Raw genomic sequence first — 25,707 nt, forward strand, 5'->3', positions numbered from 1 at the left:
CTTTTAAATATTCTCACGTTAAAGAGATAAAATCAAGGAAACAGCAAACGCTTTACTGAAATTCGTCAGAGGAATTTGAAAACGGATATAATTGATTCCTGACACAAATTTTACAACTCGAAAAAGTTCACCGCAGGTTTAATTGTAAATTATTTGCAACCTATTTATATAGAAGTATATATCGCAGCCTATTTATACACTATTTTTTGCGGGATACTTTTTAAGAGGTCATCTTTTTTTTCTTTCGATAGCAGCCGCTATTTTGCAACATGTTTTCGTGCGTAGAAATTACTTTAAATTTTTTGTTTACAACCGAATTTTTTGTTTTTAACTCCCTTTATCTTTATCCTTTTTGCGTTTAGTTATATTATGTAGCAATTTATCCAACATACTTCGAAGATCACTCTAGCCCACGATAGCCTTTAATTTCAAATTAGTTGTTAAGTGGGCCTGCGCAGGCCCAACTACTGTGAAAATGGACCATTTGCTGGATTCGAACTAGGATTTTTTACTAGCAAGCCTTGCGTGCTAACCATTACACCAGCTGCTCTGTAACTTGGACATCTCTTGTAACCCTTCTTTCTTTTTACGTCAAGGTTTCATTTATCTAACCAAGTTTACGTCGAAAAAGAAGAGAGTCAAGCTAATGAGCATATTTTTTTCAGAATTTACATTAGGTTGTTCTCCCTCTAAACCTTCTATGTAAAAATCAGCGCGTAAAAGCAGAACATTTTTGTGAGAAATGAGTTGAAGGGGGTAAGAAAATTATAGCAACTTTTACAATAAATTAACGCAATTTTTGAAAAAAGTTATCATATCTTTTTTTTTCATTTAAACTTGACACGTCACTCCCTGAATTTGAAGGTGAATTTTTTACCCGAGAATTGAGAAAAAGTTTATTAACCTTAAACGCCAGTTAGCTCATGTGATTAATTTTTGCGTCTCAGTGGAAAGGTTATTGAATAAATTCGTTCTAGACGCAAAATCATGTAATTATTTTGATATGAACTATTTGTTGTTCAGATCTGATGATACACTTATTCTCAAGTTTTTATGGAGTGATGATTCTCTTCAAATAAACTAAATTTGCTGGCAATCAATTTTTGTACTCCAATGCAACAAATTGTCAATCTTGATAAACAATAATTGGCCTTGGCCAGATATAGAAGCAAAACATCCTCGACCGATAGAATTTACTATTCTCGGACGATTGAACAATATTTTCCGTTTGTTTTGATAACGAAAAACTTGAACTGTTCATCCAAATGTTTGCAAAAACCATCATTTCTGTTTAGAAAACTACTTAAAATTAATTATGCTCAGTTATCTAAATTTCATCATGCAACTGGCCTTAATCATGTGTAAGCTATCATTTTTGTAATGTTTGAATTTTACTATTTTTATTCTGATATTGTTATTTTTTCCTAAGCATTGAATATATATTGACAAATTTCTTTGATGCATTTGTAATAGATTTATTTGGACAAATATACCTTTTCTATCATCGGAGAAAAAGTACTGAGGTTTGCTCCAACTTATTTTCATATATCATTGTTTTTGTATGTGTGGGTGTGCGTGCGTGTATGAGGAGAGTCAGCTAATAAGGCCGTCTGTTGCTGAAGCATACTATTCCAAACAATCACAGGCCATCATCGAAAGAAAATATTGCTGCTTATAAGCATAGATGTTACATAAATTTGCGTTTTTAAGCATAGATCTTACATAATTTTGCGTTTTTAAGCGTATGTATAACATAATATCAGCCTTTTTAAGCGTGGACATCATTACACATTTTTGGGGTCTCTGAGCGAAGACCTTACATAAATTTGGGTGAATTTTATGTTCTAACGTTTGCCTTATATGTTTTAACGTTTATCTTATATACATTTATCACCTAAATTTTTGCGTTAAACTTTTGTAAAGAAGCGTTTAACTTAGCGTTGATCTTACAAGTATTCAGTACACTCTAAATAATGTATAGGTAAATTTACCTGAACAGTGTGCAGGTAAGGCCAAGTGCAGGTAAAATTTACCTGCAAAATTTTCCCCGGAATTGCTTACCTGCACATTATTCAGGTAATTTACCTGCAATTTTTTTGTGATTTTAGTTTATCAATTTGAAGCAAAATTTTTACTGGAAAACTGAGTTTGAAAATAAAATTCGAAAACTTGTAAGAGTTAAATTACCTGCAAATTTAAGGTAAATTGTGCAGGTAAAATTACCTAAAATTTGGAGTGTTCAGGTAAATTGCAGGTAAAATGTGCAGGGGACTACATGCATATTTCAGGTAAAATTACCTGCATTTGCAGGTACGTGCAGGTACCTTGCAGGTAGTGTGCAGGAACGCCAAAACACATGCACAGTTCAGGTAAATTTACCTGCATTTTTAGGTAAATTTACCCGCACGTTTTTTAGAGTCTACCTAATAGTTTGCATGTATGATGGTTGAGTTTCGTTAAATTAAAATGGTTGAGTTTCGTTAAATTAAAATTAGAGTTATATTAAAACACTTTTAAGTATTACATACCTTATAAGTATTAAGGTTGTTGTGATAAACTTATTAAATAGTTTGAGATACTGGATGAAACTTGATTGATTCTGGCATAGACGAAGGACTGATCGGATCTGTATTCTGGACTCTGGCATGGCACTATCACAAGAAGCATTCAACAAACTTACCAAAGCAGAGAAATATGCTGTATACATGGATTTACATCAACGGTACAAAGACAGTGAGGCCACCAACAAGCAACTGCGGAATCAACAAGAGGTGCTCCACAGTATCCTGGACCAGCAGAAAGCTATCTTCAAGTGTGTCGTGGACAAGCCTGATGTAGTGGTACCCTCTACAGCCGCCAACTGCAATGATGCTCCTGCAATAAACTTAAAGGTCAGGTTGTTTCAAACCAGACAAATTGCTAATACCACCACGAATTTGATACTGGGTTCAAGTATTGTTGCTAGAGTGAACCAAAACGAGCTGCCGCTAGATGTGGAGATTATCCCGTATTTTGGTTCCACAACGGATGGAAGATGACGATACTGCAAAAAACGAACTTTGCGCAATTGGAGACCATCATAATACAAGATGGTACCAATAGCATTCTTAAGGAAACTAACAAATCCCCCGAAGAAATTGCAAACATTATCAATCACCCCAGTTGTTGAAAATCTTTATGACAAAAACCCTCTGTACGGTGTTAATGATAAGATTGATCAAGTTAATGTGCTATTAAATGATATGATGACTTGTTCTGATGTATACTCTCTCATTCCCCTTAACCAAAAGTGAAGTCTAATGGAAAACGGTCTAAGCTATATCACAGTGCTGTTCATTTTAATGATGAGACCGGCACCCCCTATTTGAAAAGCCTCCTGTTCTCCTATGTTGCCCCATTTACTAACCATATTCCTAGACTACGCAAACGAGCTAATCAAGCTAATACTGGTGCGATATATGCGGATTCCCATAAACGAAAAGTGCTAAAACCGCGTCCCAACTATGAGCCTAATTATCATTATAATTATAATTATAATAATACTTACGGGGATAATAAAAATCAAAAACAATATTTCAATAATGGTGGCTACTACGGTAACACCAAGCAAACATACACTTATGTCAGAGGCGCAAACAGGCCCTGATCTTTCCTAAGTCTAATGCCATTCATCTGTAACTAAGTTTATTGATGTTATCCTATTTTCTCCTTGTTCGGGTTTGCTTATTATATCTTTTATTTTCAAATCTTAAATAACACAGTTAACAGCAACATGGTAATCAAATTAGTCAAAAAACACACCAGAAACGTCGCACATTTTCTCACACACTTTTTTTACATAATATACCATATAGCAAAGACCCTACTACTATGTGGGGACGTGGATACAAACACCGGACCAGCAGCAATCGGCTACATGGACCTTCAACATCAGGTTAGTCGTTCTCCTTCTTTACTCAATTTTTTTACGTCAACGCACAAAGTGTTGGGAAACAAAGAACACACTTAATGAAACTCATCCAAGACTTGACACCAAACACAATCTTTGGCATTACTGAAACATGGTTGACACCTGAGGATGATGAAAAACTCTGGGCCTCGATCATTTGTATAGCTCTTTCAGAAATGATCTGAAGAGCAACACTAATGGCGGTGGTGTTCTTTTAGCAGTCCCAAAAGTCCTGTCTCCTAAAGTGAGACCTGATCTGTGTACACATTTTGAGCAAACGAGTTTTGAAAGCATGTGGAAGTGGAACTAAAGCTGTTGTTGTGGTTTTATATAATCCATCTAAAAGTCTAATGGACAGCTTTCTGAATACACTCAACCGTTCCACTGATATTGTTGCTGCTGAGGGAAAATCCCTAACCATTATGGGAGATTTCAACATAAATTATCTCAAAGAATCTGAAAGAACCAATCTAAGCACTGTTCTCAATCCTTATGGTCTTAAACTCTGTAACACTTTTCTACCTACTAGAATTACTGAAAATGGGTCGTCCATAATTGATAACATTGTCACCGACACTTCTTTTACTGATTCATTCGTTTGTGATACAATAGTCAAATCAGATCATTTGGCTCAGTTGGTGATATCCCATTGCAATTTTAAACCATCTAAAGAAGCTGTCCGAAAGGTTATTTTTGATAAGCGTTACTATTCTATACAGGAGTTCTGCAAAACCCTCTCACAACAAAATTGGGGTTTTCTATGGACTCTTGTTGATCCAGAAAAACAACTGGAGTATTTTATTAATACTTTCGAAAGAGTCTTAAGACTTCACGCTCCTGAAAAAGCAGTCTTTGTTAGGACTGCACGAAAAAGTCATTTAAAAGGCTGGTTTAATGACAAGTGCAAACATGCCCTGTAAGAAAAGCAAGATGCTTTCAGAACATTTTCTGAAAACCAAAGCGGAAGAAACCAGAAACACTACCGGGAAAACAAAGAAATCTTAGAAAATTTATTTCAAGTAATGAAGCGAAAGTGAATAAAGATCTCTTCCGACAACTGTCTACAGACAAAGGCAGATGGAAATTCATAAATGAACATAGAAACTCGGCCCGTCCTAGCGTGAGTATTGATAGTCTTAGAAATTCATTTGGCGACGTTGTAACTGATCCCATGCAAATTGACGAACTACTCAACTATAAGTTTTCCAAGCTTTGCAAATACCTAGGCCGCAGCAGGGGTGCTCCACCAAACTTCAGAGAGACTGAAAATAAGCAAATTTTAATTGTTTTGGCTTTCGCTCGTTTGCTGTACGCAAAGCAACCGATGAATTACTGCAACTTAGAAAAGACAAACCTCGTGGGCCATCTCCCATCCCACCCTGGGCATTGATTGATAGCGCTCATATTGTGGCACCCGTACTAACTTTGATTTTCAATAATGCTATAATGCAATGTAAGTTTCCCAAAGCCTTAACGTTAGCTGATATAACACCTGTTCACAAAAAGGGCGACCCCCAAGACCCAATGAAGTATCGCCCCATATCCATGACACCAACATTATTGAAACTATTTGAAAAACTGCTGTTCCCTCAGCTCAGTAAATACCCCAATGATAATAATGTTTTATCCCAAACTCAGTTCGGTTTTAGAAATTCCAGATCTACAAAAGATGCTCTGCTATACTTCACCGAATGTCTACGTCAAAACATGGAGGCTAATGAAAGCATCTTTTGCGCTGCACTAGACCTTTCAAAGGCATTTGATTCCATTTGCCACCATCGCTTGCAAAGTAAGCTAGTCTCCATTGGTTTTGACAGTTTTTCTTGTGCTTTAATACACGATTTTCTTACAGACCGCTTACAAAGAGTTAAACTTAGTGGCATCAGCTCAAACTGGATCAGCGTTAAGCAAGGTGTTCCGCAGGGAACCATCTTTGGTCCGGTTTTGTTTCTCATTTATGTCAATGAAATGAGAGATTTAAGAATCACCTCCAAAAGAGTTTAATATGCCGATGATACACTTGTTTTCACATCCAATGCATATCCTGAAATGGCGAAGCAAGAACTTGAACACAGCTTAGAAAACTTAGTCCATTTTTTTGAATACAACCACCTTCAGGTCAATCCTAAGAAAACCAAGTTCATAACTCTTTACAAACCATCGTTAGCAAAAAGAACCGAATTGATGACATTAGATTTATGCAACGAAAAAATTCAACCAAGTCACAGCATCAAATACCTAGGTGTACACTTAGACAAACACCTCAAGTATGATATACAAGTGAAACATACTCTCAAAAAAATGGCGACAAGTATTAAAACTTTAGGCCAAATTTGTGGTAGTTTACCCAACGAAACAAGTCTGTTACTATATCGGTCTCTGGTAATCAGTCAACTAGAATATCCTATTCTTCTTTTAACAAGCCTTTCCAAAGAGGCGGTATCTTCAATTGATCGGCAACTAAACTGGGGTATCAAAACTGCTTTTTTCAGAAAAAACCTGACCGGTCATCAGACCTGAAAAGAAAATACGATATACTTTGTTTTGAAAATTTTCTTGCTTATTCGTGTATCAACTATTTAGTTAAACTCATTAAAAATTAGCTGCCATCTTTCACTGACCTTTCGTTTCCCACTTTGGATCTTAAGCTTAATTGCCACACTCTAAAGTTCTCCAAAGTAATCACTTTCAAAAGTCTATATATTAAAAAATCCTACGGAAGCTTTGCGGCTAGTCTTTGGAATGAGCTTGATCGAACAACAAAACAGAAACTTCTCAATTCAAAACAGAGCAGATATTCCGTAAAACAATTGTTACTGAAAACACAAACAACAAATTGTTCTAAATCAGTCAATGATCACTGGCGGTCTTGTAAACTTTAATCTGCTATACAATATTTAGGTTTTTACTAACTTCTAGGTTTATCTTAAGTTCTTATTAAACCCGAACAATGAGCTTGAGTATATTACATTTGAACTCCTCAACTACTTTAAATTACCTTTTTTTGTTGTTCATCTCCCCATACACTTTCTGTCATAATAATGTATTGTTGGTTACATTTTTCTGGTACTTGTACCTGTATGATAGTAATTCAAGTGTCTTTTCTCTCTCTCTCTCTCTAGTCTGCCGCGTGTGAATTAGGATTTTAGCGAACTTTATTTCTGTAATTCATTTTTCCCACAGCACAATTGTCAACAATATTCTAATTTTCAGCGAATTGTCTCACTTGTCAATGCTAGTTACTGCTTGTCTACATAATTACCAAAATTTCTTGGCCCGGGATGTTCAGTTCGCAACTCGTTCTTGGAATTTTGCTTTTTACATTGTTTCGATTAGATTGCTCCAAAAAAATATACCTACGGTTTTAGATGTCATATAAATCAATGCTGGAGGTACTCATTAGGCTTTCTCTAGAAAAATGCTCTAGAAACGCTAAACATCTTTTGATATAATTGAAAAACTGAATAAAAGAGCTGTATAAAATTTTTGGCAAGTCACTCATGCCTTAATTTTTTGTACAAAAAATAAATTTTCCTTTCCGTAAAAAACAGATCCCTGTGTTTTTGTTCATGAGCACCTCGGTTGGCGTTGTGACGCAAAATCGAATACGGCAGCTTCGAAAACCTTAACTTATCTCTTTTTCAAAAGACATGGAATTAAGGCGATGTGGTTGGCTTGAGAACGTAACTAGTTGCTCTGCTAACAAAACCAAAAAAAGTTTTGGATCTTTTCATGGATTTGGTTTTGAAAAAGCCTACCCAGGTCGCGGTATGACCAGAGTGTATCAGTAATGATCACATCTTAGTCTGATCAAAATCAGTGCTCGTCAGAATTTAGCTCGCTATAGCAATTAACATATTATAGCTCGCTCTCAGAACCTGCCAGCGTTTGTGTCGTTTCAATCCCATTTCACACTGATGAGTTTTTGATGGCGTGATTGCTAATTATTTTGAACGAGGACCTTTGATCTGGGAAAGAGTGATATTGGTTTCCAAAGATTAGTTTAAAGTTTTTCTGTAAGTCGAACTACGGTCTTTTCATACCCAATATTGGCCTTTTCATCCCCAAAAGTGGCCTTTTCATGCTCAAAATTGGCCTTTTCATGCCCAATATTGGTCTTTTCATGCCCAATATTGGCCTTTTCATGACCAAAAATGGCCTCCTCATGCCCAATATTGGTCTTTTCATGCCCAACATTGGCCTTTTCATGCCTAATATTGGTCTTTTCATGTCCAAAATTATGGCTCTTCATGCCCAATATTGGTCTTTTCATACCCAATATTGGCATTTTCATGTCCAAAATTGGCCTTTTCAAGCCCAATATTGGCCTTTTTATGCCCAACATTGGCCTTTTCATGCCCAATATTGGTCTTTTCATGCCCAATATTGGCCTTTTCATGACCAAAAATGGCCTCCTCATGCCCAATATTGGTCTTTTCATGCCCAACATTGGCCTTTTCATGCCTAATATTGGTCTTTTCATGTCCAAAATTATGGCTCTTCATGCCCAATATTGGTCTTTTCATACCCAATATTGGCATTTTCATGTCCAAAATTGTCCTCTTCAAGCCCAAAATTGGTCTTTTCATGACCGAAATTGGCCTTTTCATTCGCAATATTGGTTTTTTCATGCCCAATATTGTCCTTCTCCTGCCCAATATTGCTCTTTTCATGTCCAAAATTGACCTTTTCAATCCCAATATTGGTTTTTTTATGCCCAATATTGGTCCATTCATGCACTTTTCCATAAGGCTACCCTTGGTCATTTCACAGGTTTTGACTGTGTGAGTCAAGGGCTTTTCATAAGGTTACAAATTGTAATTTCAAACCCATATCAGACCATCCACGATCTCTTCATACCCGATATCTGTAAACCCGGCCCCGATCCTTTTTAGTTTTTGAACTTTATTTTCAATTAGTCTGGTAGATTGGTAAAAACCAATAATTTTGCCCCAAATATAGAAGAAGAAGTGTCTACAGATCCATGCCACGCAGCGTTGCTCCAAAGCAATCCAACATAAAAGAATTTAATAGGAGAGTGGCAACTCTTACGGAATTTTGACCGAATTGGGGAACATAAGGCCAACTTTGATGAACAAATTTTAACTAAAACAGTAAAATTTTGCCCGTTTTTTCTGCTTGCTTATCCCAGACTGAGGTCCCAGACCAAAAATCAATATGTCCGGACCAAAATGAACGCACAAGTGGTGTCGTGCGTTCAAAATTACACGGTCTGGATACACAAATGAACGCACGATAGTCTGGACATAGGTAACTTCGAACGCAATAAAGTAAAAACTTTCTACCAAGAAAACCTCAGCTCACTCGAGTTCAAAAGTTGCAAAACGCCGAGCGCAAGAAATGTCGCATACAACATTTTGCTTTGTTTTAGACAATTTCACGCCTAGAATTACAGGCCATTGCTGAAGTTGCAAAGCAAAATCAAGCCTTAATTACTGGGTGAGTGGCATCCCATTCAACCAATACTTTCATCGAGCATCTTTTGTTAATTTAAAATGCAACAACTGCTCGGTCACTTCATCACAACCTAAGATTTTAATATTTTCTAATATCATCTCACTCTAAGGTATTAATACTATAAATGAATACACTATAAAAACGTTGTGTACAACTTATAGGAAAAAAACTGGCGATTGGTCGGGACATAAACGCACAAAAGTCTGGACATACGCACTTTTGAAAGTACGAAAGTCTGGGCGTGGAGGTTTTTGAACGCACGATAGTCTGGACATGAACGCACAATTTTTCAGGACTTGAGCGCACGAATTTTGGTTTGGAAAGCACGAAAGTCTGGTCATATGTAATTTTGAACGCACGAAAGTCTGGAAATAGTTACGTTCCGTCTGGGGTTGTCTGGACATAGACGTTTTATCTGGGACGGTCTGAACATATGGATTTTCATTCTGGGACCTCAACCTGGGATAAGAATATATGAAAATAAATATGGAATCCGACCTCTTAACTAAGGTTGCTGCTTTATTCCTTCAGGTGTTATTCAAATAGTCTATAGTTCTATGGGCGTAGGACTCAGACGGGAAACACCGTCAGCTGAGGTCTGGACTACTCCCGACCCAGAATGGGAATCTCTCGTTTTCTGGACCTCGAATGAAGTCGACCACCGTGGAAGGGCGTGTCGCTATCACAGGTTAAAAAAGATGATCATTCATGAAAGTTTAATACAACTTTTCACAACTGAAACTGTCAGAAACTATCATTTCAAGAATTTGGTTCCGATGAAGACTGGTTTTAAAACAATCTTTTGCCACCTACAAGAAATGATGGTCAAAGCGATCACAGTGGTAAGAAGAATATAAAGGTATTTGACAGTTTTCTTGAAAAAGTATTTGGTAAAATCCGAAATTTTGATTTTTTATACAAAAATTTTTTACTGTGGTTATTACAAAAAATCATAAAATCCCTTTTGGTGTTGGTTTTTTTTTGTGAAAGAGCATTGATAAGATGACATTTGAAGCTGAGATGAAATAAGATTAAATTTAAAGCTGACATGAAATTGATTTAACACTGATCGCATACGTTCAATCACTCACTCACAAGCTCCTTCCAGCCATGTGGCAAACAATTTAACGGAAACGTCCGAAGTGCTCATCATAGGTGCTTGTGATCAGATGTGTTCTGATTGGTGACAAGAAAAAAATCAAACGCCAAACCCAATATTCAACCCTATTGTTAAAATTAATAAAAAGAATATTTAGCATAGTAATATCTATCTAAGACTGTATATAGTGTAATAAAGAATATTAAGGAGTTTTAATAAATTGTAGGACTAATTCATGCCTCAGTACATTGGCACATTGAGTATTTTGACACTGGATAAATTGCCATTCGTACTTATTAGTTTCATGCATTTTGTGCCGAGCAGGTTGCCAAAGTGGTGATATTCATCTAAATCCGGGTCCTTTTTCTCACATTCGTGAATCGGACATGCTGATGGAAATAGTTACAAAAGATTGCAAAAATCTGAACATTTGTCTTTTCAATGCACGCAGTTTAAAAACAAATATGACTTTTTCACTGACTTTTTGACAAATTTGACTCAAAACACAATAGTGGTCCTAACTGAAACTTGGTTGAATGAAACAGATATTTAACCAGAGAATTTTTTGAGTCCGAAACACAAATTTTATTCAAAATCGAGGTCATCAAAGACAGGAGTAAACAAGGGTGGGGGTGTTGCCATCTGGGTTCCTAGGGACATATCTTCAAAACAGCAAAATGATATAAATGTACTCAATGAAAGCTTTTTCGAGTCCTTATGGGTAGAAATATCTGGGCTATCGGTTATCAAAATCCTAATTAATGCTTCGTATTGTCCAAATAAAAACTTGGGAAACTATTTCATTGACGAATTAACATCAGAGACTTCCTCGGCGTACTCAATCACTGACGAAGTTTTGCTTTTTGGCGATTATAATCTCAATTATTTCAACAAAAGGGAATCCACTTTATTGGATGAATTTGCGAGTAATTCCGGCCTTACCTTGTCAAACACAGAAAAACCAACACGAGCCACCAGCCAAGGCGTAACACTAATCGATCATGGATTTTCCAGCAAAAACCAAATTCAAGATGTTCAGATTTTTTCGCCATCATTTGAAATGGATCACTTGATTGTTTTATACACTAACAATTTTCCTGTTGAACCTAAAAACCGGAAGCAAAGTTTTATCAGTAGAAACAAAAGAAATCGCGATGCAAATAAATTTAGTCTTGATCTTTCAAATCAGGACTGGAGTAACTTATATCAATGTGAAGATGGAAATAGCATGTACAATGCTTTCTTAAACGTTTTCAGTACTACTCTAGAGTTCCACGCCCCACTTATAAAGGGCTTTCAACCAGAAAGAAAAATTGCTGAAAAACCTTGGCTGACAAAAGAGTTGAGAGAAGAAATCGCCAAAAGACATAGACTTTTTAATATCTGGAAAAATAACCCATCGGAGCAAGCGCATACCATTTTCAAATATCAGAGAAATTTAGTTATTAGGCGTTTAAAAACAGCCCAAAACGAGTTTTGCAAACAATTTTTCAAAGAACTACCAACAAGTAAAGAACAATGGAGTTTCATCAAAAAAAGAGTTGGCAAAGAAAGGGAGTGTCTCGTTATAGATAAACTAGTCGACGGTGAAACAGAAGTAGAAAATGAACTTGATATTGCAAATTGTCTCAATAGAAGTTTTCAAAAACTAGGCTTATACAATGGACAATATGTGAGCGCTCCAAATATTTCTCGCATAGAAGTTAGGGAAAAGTTTTGCTTCAGAACAGTTACACTAAAGGAACTATATGATGCCATCGATTCACTCGACAACAATAAGTCTCCGGGTCCAGGAGTTTTTAATGCTTGGGCAATCAAGGCAGCAAAACTTCCAATCGGAACCCATCTGCAATTTGTTTTTAACACATGCATTAGTCAAAATATTTTCCCGGAAAATTTAAAAATTGCTTTCATTAGTCCGGTCTACAAAAAAGGGGACGTAAAAATTTGCGAGAACTATAGGCCTATCTCAATTACTCCAATGTTTGCAAAACTCTTTGAGCGTATACTTCTCAATCAGGTTAACGAGTTTTTACAAAAAGAAAAAATTTTGAACGGTACATAGTTTGGATTTCAAAAACATAAGTCTTCTACAGATGCTGTTTTACATTTAATCGAAGCATTACAAAAACAACTATGATAACTTAAAAAATTCAGTTGCTGTTTTTATTGATCTAGCTAAAGCATTTAATTCAATATCGAACGAAATTTTTCTCAAAAAAATTGAAACTTACGGTTTTTCAGAGAGTGCAGTTGAATTAATTGCTTCATTTCTTAAAAACAGACAGCAGTGTGTTAAGATAAATGATGTTTACATAGAATGGTTGGAAACAAATCATGGTGTTCCACACGGAACGGTTCTAGGGCCACTAGTTTTTCTTCTCTATATTAATGATTTTCGAGAAAAGGTACAAGGACACTTTTACATAATTGACATAGTTCAATTTGCTGATGACACAAGTCTCCATTTTAGCAGAAGCAATGTCAGCGAACTGGAAAAATGTGTTTCTGAAATACTGGAGAAAACAGATAATTATCTAAAGCAAAACAAATTAACCATGAATACCGGTAAAACTGAACTTCTTTGCGTCTCGAAGGAACATGAAAATTTTGATCCAATAGTTTTTCGGTGACAAGAAATTAAACCACATAGTCACTGCAGATACTTGGGGATAATAATTGATTCTAAACTAACTTTTCATATACAACTCAACAAAGTCCTATCAAATATGGCCACAGCGATTAGATCCATATACCTTTTACGTTATCAGTTACCTCTGGAAGCACGATTGATGGTATTCAAATCCCTAGCCCTTTCTCATTTAACATTCAGTGCTCTATTTTTTCAGAACTTGTATTTCTCTGCAATGCAGCGAATTAATCGACAAATCAATTGGCGTATTAAAGTTTGCTATATGAGAAAAAAGTTTGAGAGATCTACAGATCTCTTAGTAAAATCTGACATTTTGCCTGCAGAACTTTTAATAAGCCAGATGAGTGTTTCAAAACTTAGGAATGATATTTCATTTTTGAAAACACACGGCACTGAGAGTTTTTGTTTCAGTGGTAATGTCTTAGTAAGAAAAAAACAACAGAACTGAACAGCTAATTCTCTTAAGGTCGAGCAGTCGATCAATACAAAAAAGAAGCATCCAAAAGTGGAATAAACTTCCGCGTGATGTCCGGACTATCAGATCAAAATCAAAGTTTAAACGCATGTTAAAACAGCATCTGCTCCAACAATTCAAACTTGTGCCGTTGGAAAGGAACGTTGGTGGCTTCAAAAGTTATTTTTACCTTTAGAAAACGGAACCACTAATTTTGATTTTTAACATTGTACTGATTTTGTTTATATAATTTTAAACTTGTAATATTTAACCCCTGGGTTATATTTTCAATTTACTTGTTTTAAAAAAAATTTAATTAATGTTGAAGTATGGCTGATTTAAAAAAAATGAGCAGAAGTTTTGTTTAACCTTCTTTGCTAGGTCTACGTTTTCCATTTTTTAATTTTTTCCATTGAAATAATTACGGTAGACTCGAGTAAGAGTTCAAAAATTTTTCTTTTCGATTTTTTCATTTTAATTTTTCGGAGTAACAACTAAACAAAAGGCATGACGACGAGATCAAAGTATCTAGAAATTTTGAAGCCCAAAAATAAGTTTAAATTTTGTCTGTAAAATGACAAATGGCAAATAGAGCTAGTTTGTTGTTTGAAATGCAAGCTAAAAACTTCTTTAAACCAAATATTTGTTAAAATATTCGCAAAAGAATAGCTATATATTCTCAAAAGAAAAAAATACATAAAAAAATTTTCAACTAAAACACTTAAATTTGTAAATGAAAATTAGAGATGAAGTGGCTGTTTTCGCTACATAACATAGGTAACGCTAAATCACCGTCGCCAAAACTTGCTAATATGTTCCCTGTGATCAAACATTTCTCTAAATCAACTGGATAAACAACGTCAGCTCAAAACAACATTCTTTGTGAATAATGTGAAAGCTAAAATTATTTCAGTAAATTCAATTTATACGCTTTGAGTTTTTCATAGCCAACTACTCAACACTATTAGTTATTTCTAAATGAGTAAACACAAACGATGCGTCGCATATTCATGTTCGAAAATTGGTTGGAAGAGTACAGAAGTTAAACATCATGTTTGAAAAATCACCTAGAAAATATTAATTCCAATATGCATTTAACTTGGAAAAATATAAAGAGCAAGTAGTTTACGGTAAAATTAAACACCGAGAAAATTAATTTTAACATTTGTTGTCTTATCAATGGTCTAGGAAATAAAACCCCCTTTTTATATTTAATTTTTGGTCGTGATAAATTGATCTGTTTTGATAGTTTCATATCATGTCCTACGGACCCTGGGGAGTGGTCTTGGCCCACTAGTTATGGTCAAAAGCGATGAAATTGCAGCTCGGTAAAATTCAAGTGTTATTATATTTCCATGTTGGTGTTTATTTTCATGGGGGTTTGTTTCCTACCTGAAACTATGAGCTTTTTGTGGATTTTTTTTCCGAAACCGCTTAGCACTCAGAAACAACAACAACTCCTAGAAGTGTACTTCCGCAGTAAATATTATTTAATACGGTTGTAGCAGATACAAACATCACAATGATTGCACTAGAAATCTTGTTCCAAAACACGCTAGATATAATTTTTGACAGCTTCAAAACAAAGGTAAGGATAAAATGAAGCAACCGCTTCAATTCATCATCACTTTGAAATTTTACCCATCCGTTTTTATCAGAATGAGTTTCGAATGAATAATTTTTGTTTAATTTTTACAATTCATTTCTCAACGTACACAAGCAAGTTAACGTTTTGCTCAAAACGTAGCCGATGGTATAGACGACGTATTGATGGTCTTCTATCATTTATTCAGGCACTGAACCCTGGTAGCTTGAGAAACCAAATTTGAAAAAAAATTGACTAAAAAAACTTAAATCTTGGCACAAATGTTTTAAATTTTGTATTACAAGCTTTAAGCAGACAAAGTTAGCAGCAAAACCTTGTATTCTTCATAGACAGGAGCGACCACCTTCAAAACGTTTAAAATACGCACATAATACGCACATGAAATTGTCACACTCTTCCACAACATATGGCAAACAGGAGGTCAATAATTTAACAAAAGGTTTAAAAAATCCGTTTGGATTAAAAAAAACACATTGAATTCCCATTAAGTTACTAACAGCAAAACAATTAAATGGACAGTGTAGGTCAGAGTATAAATGGAAAAAAACTAAAAATATTACGGTTTAAATTGAGACAGTGGTACTATGAAAACTTAAAACTTTTCCAAGATGCCTTCCCGTACGACGCATTATTCGAGTTTTGTTTAAAAAAATAAAAGAAAAACATTTTAAGATGTTTCTTTAGAGCTATTGTTCTTGCAACGATTTCAACTATGTTTTTAAAAAGCACACGTTAAGAAATTTATTATGAAGGATTGAGCCGATAATCAGGATAGAGTTTTCTAGTGCAGATGAATTAATTTTGTGATTAAAGCGGTATTTTTTGGTTCGCTGGCTGTAGCGTAGATTTTATGTTGGTAAATGTAGTTTTTCGAATATTGGAAGCTGATTACTGGTAAATTTCGAAAAATAATTTAGTACTATGTATCCCAAGAACAATTTTTTTGGCAGTTTTTGATGTTTTAGTTTTAGATCACAAGATCTGTCGTATTTTTTGGGATTGAAGCACGTTCTTACAGCCCAGCTTAAATGTTTCTCCAAAAGGATAAAACAATTGTTTTTTCAGCTGGCCAGTAAAAGGCCTGAGTAGTGTAAATGACTTATCGCTAAGGCGTTCGGAAGCAGTAGTCTTGTCTGTTCAGGGAACGGGAGTGAAGTTTTAATGTTTTTATCCCTGTAGCCATTTTGCGTAATACGTGTTTTAATTCTTCTTGAAAATTTAATGTGCAATCACCATATATACTGAGGTATCTTACGCAAATGACGTTTGGTATTTTGTAATTACCAATTAACAGATGGTTTTTTAGGTTTGTTCTAGTTTGGATTTTTTGAGAATGTAATAAATTCAGTTTTTGAGTGATGGAGCATTAGACGGTGTTTGTCATAATATTCAGATATATTTCTTAAGGATTGTTCAAAATTTTGAGAGCTAAAATTAGGTCCGTATTGTATGTAAGAGTGGTAGTATCATCGGAGTATTAAATATATTTTGTATCAGCAGGTATTTGTTTGTTCAAGTCATTAATGTACAGGTTAAAAAGAAGGGGACCCAAAATTGTTCCCTGTGGGACACCTTGATATAACCCAATCCAATTCACGATGGTTTTTTGAAGCCTGTTTGATAGATAACTTCCTATTAGGTTTAATGGGTTTTTGGAAAATCCTAATTCATGCAATTTATGAAGAAGGATCTTGTGATTTATCGAATCGAAAGCTTTAGACAGATCTAATAGAGCTACAGTGATAAATTTATTTTTATTTATATGATACCTTATAGCATTACAGTAAACAACGGCGTCAATCGTTGAGACTTTGTTACGAAAACCAAATTGAGTATTGGAAAGCAGCCCAAACTTTTTAAGATAGTGTAAAGTTTGCTCACGAAGCAAACGCTCAAAAAGTTTTGCTAGTGAGCTTGTAATCGATATTGGTCTGTAGTTTTCAGGCAAAGGGTTTTCTCTTTTTTGGAAAATTGGAGTAACAACAGCCTTTTTAAGATCTTCAGGAAAAAGCAATTTAATTGGATCAGCTAAAAAGAAAAACCCATCTTTAAGAGCCCATTATGGGATATCTGATGGACCTGATGGCTTGTTTAAGTTTAATTTTTTTAGAGTCAGGAAGACTTCTTTTGTGGTTACGAATCTAAAATCAAAACTGTTTTGGGATGTCCTATGGTTGGTGGGAAAAAAGTTACAAGCGCTTCCAATGTAATCGCCTTATTTAGAAAAATTATAATTGAGCAATTGGGCCATTTTTTAGTTATCAGTAATAACATAATCAAAGCAATTTTTGAGGTAAAAGATATTTTGGGAGAACTTAGTAGAGTTTCTTGAGTCATTCATAATATTCCACTTTGTTGTTTCCGAATATGCTTTTTTAAAGATGCTGTTTATGAAATCATTGCCTACCAAATAATTGAAATGTCCATCAGGATACTTTGCGCATTAGAAAAACATTTTTTGATCAGCTTTTATTCATCCGACGGTTCGGAAATATTGTTCGAAAATATTGTAGAAATTTTATAATTGGCAACTTAACCAGCAGTAGGGCCAGAAGTTTCCGCTCCATATAAAACAGTATCAATATTTTAATTTTGCTAATGACAGGTCATGTGTTATTTGGTAGGCAATTTCTGCTTTCTCCGCAAAATCAAAAAGAATTGGAGTAAGTTTAACAAGGAAGAACATGAAGCCGCAGGACGTTATGAATCGTTAACAGGTAAAAATTGTTAAGTAGGAGTCATTAAAATTTCATTTATATTTTTTCTATGACCACTGTTCAAAGCATGGCATCATCAGACATTTTTTTAAAAAATCAAGTACAACTCTGAATTAATTCTGAACAAATGAACTTCAATTCCGTATTTACCATGAAAATTATGAATTCTGTGTCTGTTTTTGAACTGAACAAAAAGCCTTGGAGAAAACTCGATAAGCAATGGCAAGAATTAATTCGGCACCGATTCTGGTTAATTAGAAAGACGCACTACTGATCCTCTAGGAAGTTTAGGTACGGGCCGTGTTCACTGCTATTGTAACTTTATCGATCAAACTTTCTACTTGACCTAGTTTCCAAAATTGCTCATAATATGAAAAAATTACAGAAAAACAATGTCTCCAGAAAGCTCTACGTCTTCTCGCTGTTCTTCTTAAATTAAACCGTTCAGAAATCTTCAAATTTGCTTGTTTATATTTTATTTACTATTAAATAATAGTATTTTCATCGGAAAACATCATAGTATAGAAAACTCTTTAATATTAACAGAATAGCATATATTAAAACTAATTATAAACATTATATATTCTAGTAGAAATGTTGATATTCCAGCAAATATTACTGTCTTGACTCCTACCGCACCCAAGCGCGGGAATTGCCAGTGGGTGTGAACATAATAGAGGATACAGGGCTGGACCCGGCAGTCACCAGGGCGTGGTTCTCAGTTCTCATCAAAGAACAATGGCGACGAATCAACATGATAGATGACAAAGATCCACGTAAGATTCATTTCCCATTGCACAGGTCAAAGTTCAGACAGATTAAGTCAAAGTTCAGACTGATTAAGTCAAAGTTCAGACTGATTATTATATTACGGTTGAGACTAATAAGGTCAAAGTTCAAACTGAATAAATAGAGGCTCAGACTGATAAAGTCAAAGTTCAGAATGAATAAATAGAGGTTCAGACAGATTAAGTCAAAGTACAGACTGATTATATTACGATTGAGACTAATAAGGTCAAAGTTCAGACTGATTAGGTCAAGGATCAGACTGCAAAAGTTATGTTTCAGACTGATTTAGTCAAAGTCCAGGCTGGTTAAGTTAAGGTTCAGACTGATTATCTCGAGGTTCAGATTGAGAGTTACCTCTGATTAGACTCAAATCAAGCGCAAACTGAGGCATCTACAGGAGAACTTAGCCTCTGGCCAATTTCAGTCTCGATAATAGTTTAAATTGGGTCTTAAAGGCATGTCGTTCCTGTCTGGGTTTCATCAAATTTGATTAGAGGTCAACCCCTTATAGAGACCCTCTATTTATTTGTTAAAAATAAATATGTTGCAATATTTTTTTGTCTATTTTCTATTCGATAAATTTAAATTTACAATTATTTGCATCCAATTTTCACCGGTTATATTTTTACCAACTGTTTCAGAGAAATGTTGCCTAGCCCAATCTTCAAAGTACGTACTGAATGGTCACGTGAGGAAAAAGATGGATCCGGAGCAGTACTTGGAAAAGCTGATGGATTACCAGAATGAAGACAATAAACCTCTTAATCTCATAACAGTTAGTTCTACGCTACCAATGTCATATACCCCAGACGAACAACTTCAACGGTTATATTGCAAGATCGTGCAAGATTCCTGCAAATAACGTTTATCTTGCCAGATGTTGTGTAACAACCCAACTGTGGTATTAGCTAACTCCATTTGCTCCTAAAGATTTACAGCTTAGAGTACTCGAACCTACTATCTCCAGAACCGCGATCAGGCATGCTACCGTTGCACCAAAGCTCTACTAAATTATTAACTTTGTTAGCTTGATATACCACAAGCTGGGTTATTACAGTTGCAAAAATCTTGCCGTTTATGCGGACGCTTATCTTGACGAGAATCCTACAAGATCTTTCAAGATAACCAACTAAAAATTTTGATGGAAAAAAAAAATCAGTTTTATACTTGAAACCATTCAGAAAAATTGATCTTACGTTTTGCGTAGCGGTAAGACAGATCAAGTTCAGACATATTAAGTCAAAGTTCGGACTGATCATATTACGATTCAGACCGATAAGGTCAAAGTTCAAACTGAATAAATAGAGGTTCAGACTGATAAAGTCAAAGTTCAGAATGAATAAATAGAGGTTCAGACAGATTAAGTCAAAGTTTTGACTGAATGTGTACATGGCAAAAATCGTAAATAGTCAAATATGTTAACGTTCAATCCTTTTAAGAAACGTTCTATGACAGAACGGCACTCCTATCCAGTAATTAACAGTAAAAAATTGAAAATAGGGATTTAAGGATCAGCAACAGATGGTTTGCTGCTATTAGTACATATCCAAATTAGAGCGCATGATCCGGAGATTGATTTTCACAGCTAAATTCGGTTTGGTTGTTTTCAAAATTTTTGTTTAAATCAACACCGCTTATTGCTATTTTTGTTAGTTAAACTCCAAAAATTTAGTTTTGTAAGAACAACTGAGTCAAAGTTTTGAAATCAACATCCAAAGCACCACTGAGAGAAGGTGTGATTGCGTCGTAAAAAATGCTTTTGTCAAATCTCTTCTGAACTTCTCCAGATTCGGGACTTGTAGAGGTCTGGTAAAATTTTAGTTTCATTTCTGTTCGGGGGAATCTAGTAAAGGAAAATCGTGTAACCTTTTGTCCCTTCCCAAATGATTGAAGTTCCGTCGCGCTATGTTGACTAATTTTGTGCCTGACAGGGCTTTGGAAGAACTTAATATAACGTTGAAGAAGGTCCTGATCTAATGACGCATTCGCTCGATAAAATGAATCTTTTTGATCTCATTCTTGTAAACTCAGTTGAAGGCTCTGTCTAACCAAATGAGCTTGAAGTAGTAGCAGGTCATTGATTTCCTTTCGTTTAAATGACACCACATTTTCATCAAAATAATCTAAAATGGCTTATTTAGTAGCAGAAAGTTTGGGTCTTTCCCATTATAGCCCCCCCCCCCCCCCCCAGCTTAGTGGTAAGATAACCTATATCCCCCCAATCATGGAAAATATACCATAATGGGGGGCTATATTTTCATGGGGGGGGGGGGGGCTATAATGGGAAAGACCCGAAAGTTTAACCGTTTTTAAATTAGTACTCTTTTACTTTTTTTCAGTTTGTGAGTGCGTTCAAAAATTTTGTCATGTTTTCTCTTAATAATGTCATGATTTTTTTCTTTTTAGTTTGTTCACAGATAAATGATGTTGCAATCAGGCGTCTAAAAAATTTCAGATCCAATTCTGTCCTATTTTGTGTCGGTTGAAGTTGAATTCAGGTCAGAGGAGGTCTAAAGGGCTTATTACAATTCATATGAAACCCCTCAAAAAATTACCTTAAATCTTTCCTGGGGGACTGTAACTTTGTCCCCTTTACGTTGGTCTAACTCGTCTAACCTGAAGATCAATGACGTCTTCCTCTGTCTTATAGGTGAAATTAACTTGTCGATACCACAATGATGTCGCCAATCGAGACCAAGACCAAATTTTGACACCCTGAGTTTGCTCTTCCGTACAAATAAGTGTTTAAAACCTTTGCCACATTTCTTTGTTTTTTATTTGGAAATAGGACCACTGGATCCTTTTTCTACCTTGTATAACCAATTGTAACAAGCAGCGTTTCTCACTGCGTCCTGTCTCACCGTATGTTGAATGACGTGGCTTTGTCCTTCGTTGCCAAGCGCATTTGGCCCCTCTCACCAGAATGCGCATTTTTTATTCGCTTCCACAAGAAATTGAATTGTGACCTCTCTATAAATTTTTGGAGCATTTGTTTCACACGTTCCCAATCTTGGCTCAGCCCTGTCCATTTGGTTGTGTATCCTCACTAAAGCTAACGGTCTCAGTCAAGGTTTGTAGATAATATTGGGTCCCACCATCTCCTCATTACAGAGGATCCTTCGACCGATTTTTCTTATTCAACATCTGAGCTCCCTGTCTTTCCCTTCAATGTTGTTTGCCGTTATTGGTCTACGTTATATGCGTCATGCCATATTCCACTGCGCTTGCAGAGAAAGCACTGTGTCACTTTTTTTGCCAATTGCTCTGCAACCAACATCTGGTTGCCAGCTCTCCAGATATTTTGTATCATCTTCTAGCAGGTCAGTCGTAATTAATTTGTCAGGAGTGGTAATCATTTCAGCCTACCCACGTCTTCAATTGCAAAAACGTTGCCTGAGATGGTTACATAAAACAATTATCGCCGTTAGGTTAACTCAGAAACTTTTATATGGGTTTTGGGTTCAAATTTGCTGACGTCCCTTTTTTTTACTTCCTCATAAAGACCGTTAAACCAAAAAGGAATTCAATATAAGGAAACATTAAGGTTGGAACCTCTCATCACGCATGCTTGGACAATTTCGTCTGCTTCTACTCTCATAGTCATGGTTTTGAGACTTGATGGATGGAGAATTGCTTCTCTTAAGTGATTCATTAATTCAAGAAGTCTTGAGACAATGAGCAAGCATCTTTCTATCACCAGCAGTGTCTTGTTGCACCTATCACCTAATCCATTTGGATGTTTTGGTGTTTGCGATACACAAAACATCAGTTTGAGTAAGACCAAAAAGTAATCGAGTCATTCTATAAGACATAATTTTCAAATTCAAGCATTTTCAAAAGTTGTGAGGCGAACAGAACGAATTTTTTCTTCAACAAATTTTGTGTCGGGATCCATTATTGAATTTCATGCAGTTTTTTTTGAAAAATAGACTCCCGGAAACTATATCTTAACTGCTTGCATTTTGAAGCTGAGAGATTTTTTTTTATAGATTCATGAAGACAATTTAAAACATTTTAGTTTGGTTTTCAATGGGGGTATTCTAATGACCCTTTGCTTTAGGGCCCAGTCCCCATATTCCCGGAAAATCTGGCCATCACGCTCGATTTTCTCCGTTTCGTTCTCCGACATTAGATTGAAGTGGCAGTAAGTACATCAAAGCATCAATGTTTGTTACTTTTTGATGTCTGTAACCGCTGTTCACAAGCTTGCTTTCTGTCTTTCGCATGATAGGATGCTAGGTACTCCTCGTCTGGTGTTGTCAGTGTCGGGCCCAATGTCACTGACTCATGTTTGCTTCCTTCTATGGGTCTTCTGCACGACTGTTTGTGTCTCCTCTCTTACTCTCATCACAATTATTCTTGAAATTCTTAGTCTTTTTTCCCTATAGTCCTTTCAAAGTTTTTAGTGATCAAACACGTATCATTTTCAGCTCTTGGTTCCATATGTCACCACTCTGCTGTGCTGTGCTGTCCCGCAGGGAATTTTATTCATTCTGCGAAGTTTGTTGCTGGTTTATTGCTCTTTTTTGAACGGAGCTTCTGTACATCCTTGGCCGCATATTTAGGACCAAAATACTAATTAGGATATGTGATTCCGCGTAGCCTGCTTCTACACAACATTATATTTGAGCAGCTCCTGTCAATTGATGAAGATGCAACTCCAAATTCTGAGATTCTTCAAATTTCATTCAAATCAGCTCTGCCACCATTGTCACCACTGACGATGAGACTCTGAAGTCTCTCTTTCAAAAAGCTGCAAGTCTCAAGTGAATTATTAACTTGAAGTTAACTGTATGTAGATAGTTCCCTAGGGCAAATTTTTTTTTTGAATAACCTTGACTTCCGAACAGCATTCTCATGTGCATTCTTTTTCACTTTGTGGGCTTTTCTGATTTATCAGTCTGCTCCTTTGACTCTTTGTGGTAGTGATTGGTTTGCTCCTTCTGGCAAAAAGGTAACTTTTATGGCCTTGTTGTTTGGATCATCGACACAATTTTCTTCCTCCCGATTGAAAATTCTTATCTTTCCTGCATGGGTCAACACCTTAGCTGTCTGTAAGTCCATTGTGGTTTAAGGAGGAAGGAATGTTTGAAAGAAAAATAGTGGGAGCTCTGAAGCTGACTGAATGTCAGTAGCTGACCAAGGAATCTATTGTTGGAGAAAATTTATCAATAGAATCACCTTGTGTTGGGGAGGGAAAATTTCAACACCAGATAAAATGAAATTATAAGCAATTATTGTTTATCTAAATCAAAGCAAATGATCAGCAATATGATTGATCTACTGGACTTCTCAGCTGAACTTAGTTTGTTTTCGTTCAATTTTTCCGATACTTTTGAATCAAATTCGCTAGACATTATCTTGGAGTGTTAACTTTTAAATTTACTTTTTATGAGAGGATTTTTTAAGTTTTTTATGAGTTGGATTTCTACCTTTTTTTTGAAAAGTGCTTGAACATATTTGTAAGCAAATCTCACATTTGCGTTTTGTCGCTGGTTTTATTAATGAAACAAAATCCCATTTGGATTACATCTCCTTAAAGTTGTGATAGTAATTGTAGTTAACAAGTTTAATTAAGAGCACATGTATAAGCATGGGCTGTGATTTTCACTAAAAATCGTGTCTACAGATGCACAATTCTTTTTTTTTAATTCAAACTTTGCCATGCAGGCTGTAATGTTAATTGATTTCACAGTCTCCTGACTTGACCTGATTCTTATATCGTGAAATTTTTCAAGAAGAGTAGTTATGGGAAGTCTTTCTAGTCGGATTTACTTTTCCAACCGCAGATTTATTAATTGCTTATTTAACCGAAGAATGATTTAAGAATCCAGAGATCTGATGGAGTCCTCGTTAAAGCTATTAAGCCATTATATCAGTGATATAGTGGGTGAATGTATTCAAATCATGCAAATTCATGCAAAATGATTGAAAAATTGCAAAACAAAAATCTCACAAATGTCTCGAAAATATCACAAAGAGCTCTAATAATGCTTACTGAGAGATTGATCGTTTTAGGCTACGTATTTGCCAATGATATGCTCAAACATGATTATTGAGTTGGGATTTGGACCTGGAAATTTCCGCCACAATTTTGCAAACGTCTCGCCCGGAGATCCCTTTGTTATCCTGGGTCGGGAATACTCCGAGTTTGGATTACCATACGTCAACACTCAGTATTTCGACTACGACAATCCTGGCCAAAATCTGACTTTTCACTGGTTCAAGCATAACATAATGTGCAAAGAAAAACCCTGGATTTGCTCCGGAGGATCTTCTAGTCAGGCGTCGACAGGGTCCAAAAAAGGAAAAGGCAGCAAGAAAAATAGACGAAAACATCAAACTGCTTCTTAGCAGCAAATCAATTGCTCAAATGAAAACCTGGACTTCGATGCTACCAAATAGACAATGTAATGTGCGGTCAAATTTCTACTATCAAAATTATTAGAATTTTGGTGTGTAATCAGATCAGTGCTAACGTAGAACTTGACAAAATATTTTTGCTGTACCAAAATTACTTTCCGAAGTTTTAAATTATCCAAAGTTATAAATTTCAGTTGGTATCCGAAGGTTGAATTTCAAGTAGAGTCAGCGAACAGAAGCAAACTAGAACCCCTGGTAAAAGTAGAATTCTGATCTTCGTCATCAAATCTTCTTGTGGTCAAATTATCGGCAATTCGTTATCGGATTAGATGTTCTTGTAAGCTGCAAAACGCTCGAAATTATTGAAAAAAGTCAAACGATGGCCTGATCAGAGATCATGTGGAACTGAAAAAATCTGATCAGAATTTATTTGCATCAAAAAAAGTCTAATTTGAGATCACTTTTTTTCCTAGTTGAGATCTAGGTATAGTAGATAGACTTTGTGAAAGGACCCAAAAATCGTAGGGTACCAAACTACAGGTCAAGCATATACCTAAGAGTCAAAAAAATTTTTTTCATGGTCAATAAGCGGTCTTTTC

The 25,707-nt window shown here is 35.6% G+C and overlaps 1 protein-coding gene across 1 annotated transcript; it reads left to right on the forward strand.

Annotated features, from left to right (window-relative positions):
* The first annotated feature begins 1,261 nt into the window (after positions 1-1,261).
* On the forward strand, positions 1,262-25,457 carry LOC142350760 (uncharacterized). The gene is made up of 5 exons (XM_075402713.1): positions 1,262-1,361; positions 9,959-10,115; positions 18,566-18,732; positions 19,387-19,520; positions 24,764-25,457. Exons 1-5 carry the CDS (start codon positions 1,316-1,318, stop codon positions 25,097-25,099), a joined length of 840 nt encoding a protein of 279 aa, XP_075258828.1. The 5' UTR covers positions 1,262-1,315; the 3' UTR covers positions 25,100-25,457.
* Positions 25,458-25,707: the final 250 nt, after the last annotated feature.

This window comes from Convolutriloba macropyga, chromosome 12 (genome assembly GCF_964194025.1).
Source record: "Convolutriloba macropyga chromosome 12, txConMacr16.3, whole genome shotgun sequence".
Lineage (NCBI taxonomy): Eukaryota > Metazoa > Xenacoelomorpha > Acoela > Convolutidae > Convolutriloba > Convolutriloba macropyga.

Coding starts and splice junctions, on each gene's coding strand:
- LOC142350760 (XM_075402713.1), top strand. CDS start 1,316: ATGCTCAGTTATCTAAATTTCATCATGCAACTGGCCTTAATCATGT. Junction 1,362..9,958: donor GCAACTGGCCTTAATCATGT/GTAAGCTATCAT, acceptor TTATTCCTTCAG/GTGTTATTCAAATAGTCTAT. Junction 19,521..24,763: donor AACCTCTTAATCTCATAACA/GTTAGTTCTACG, acceptor TGATCGTTTTAG/GCTACGTATTTGCCAATGAT.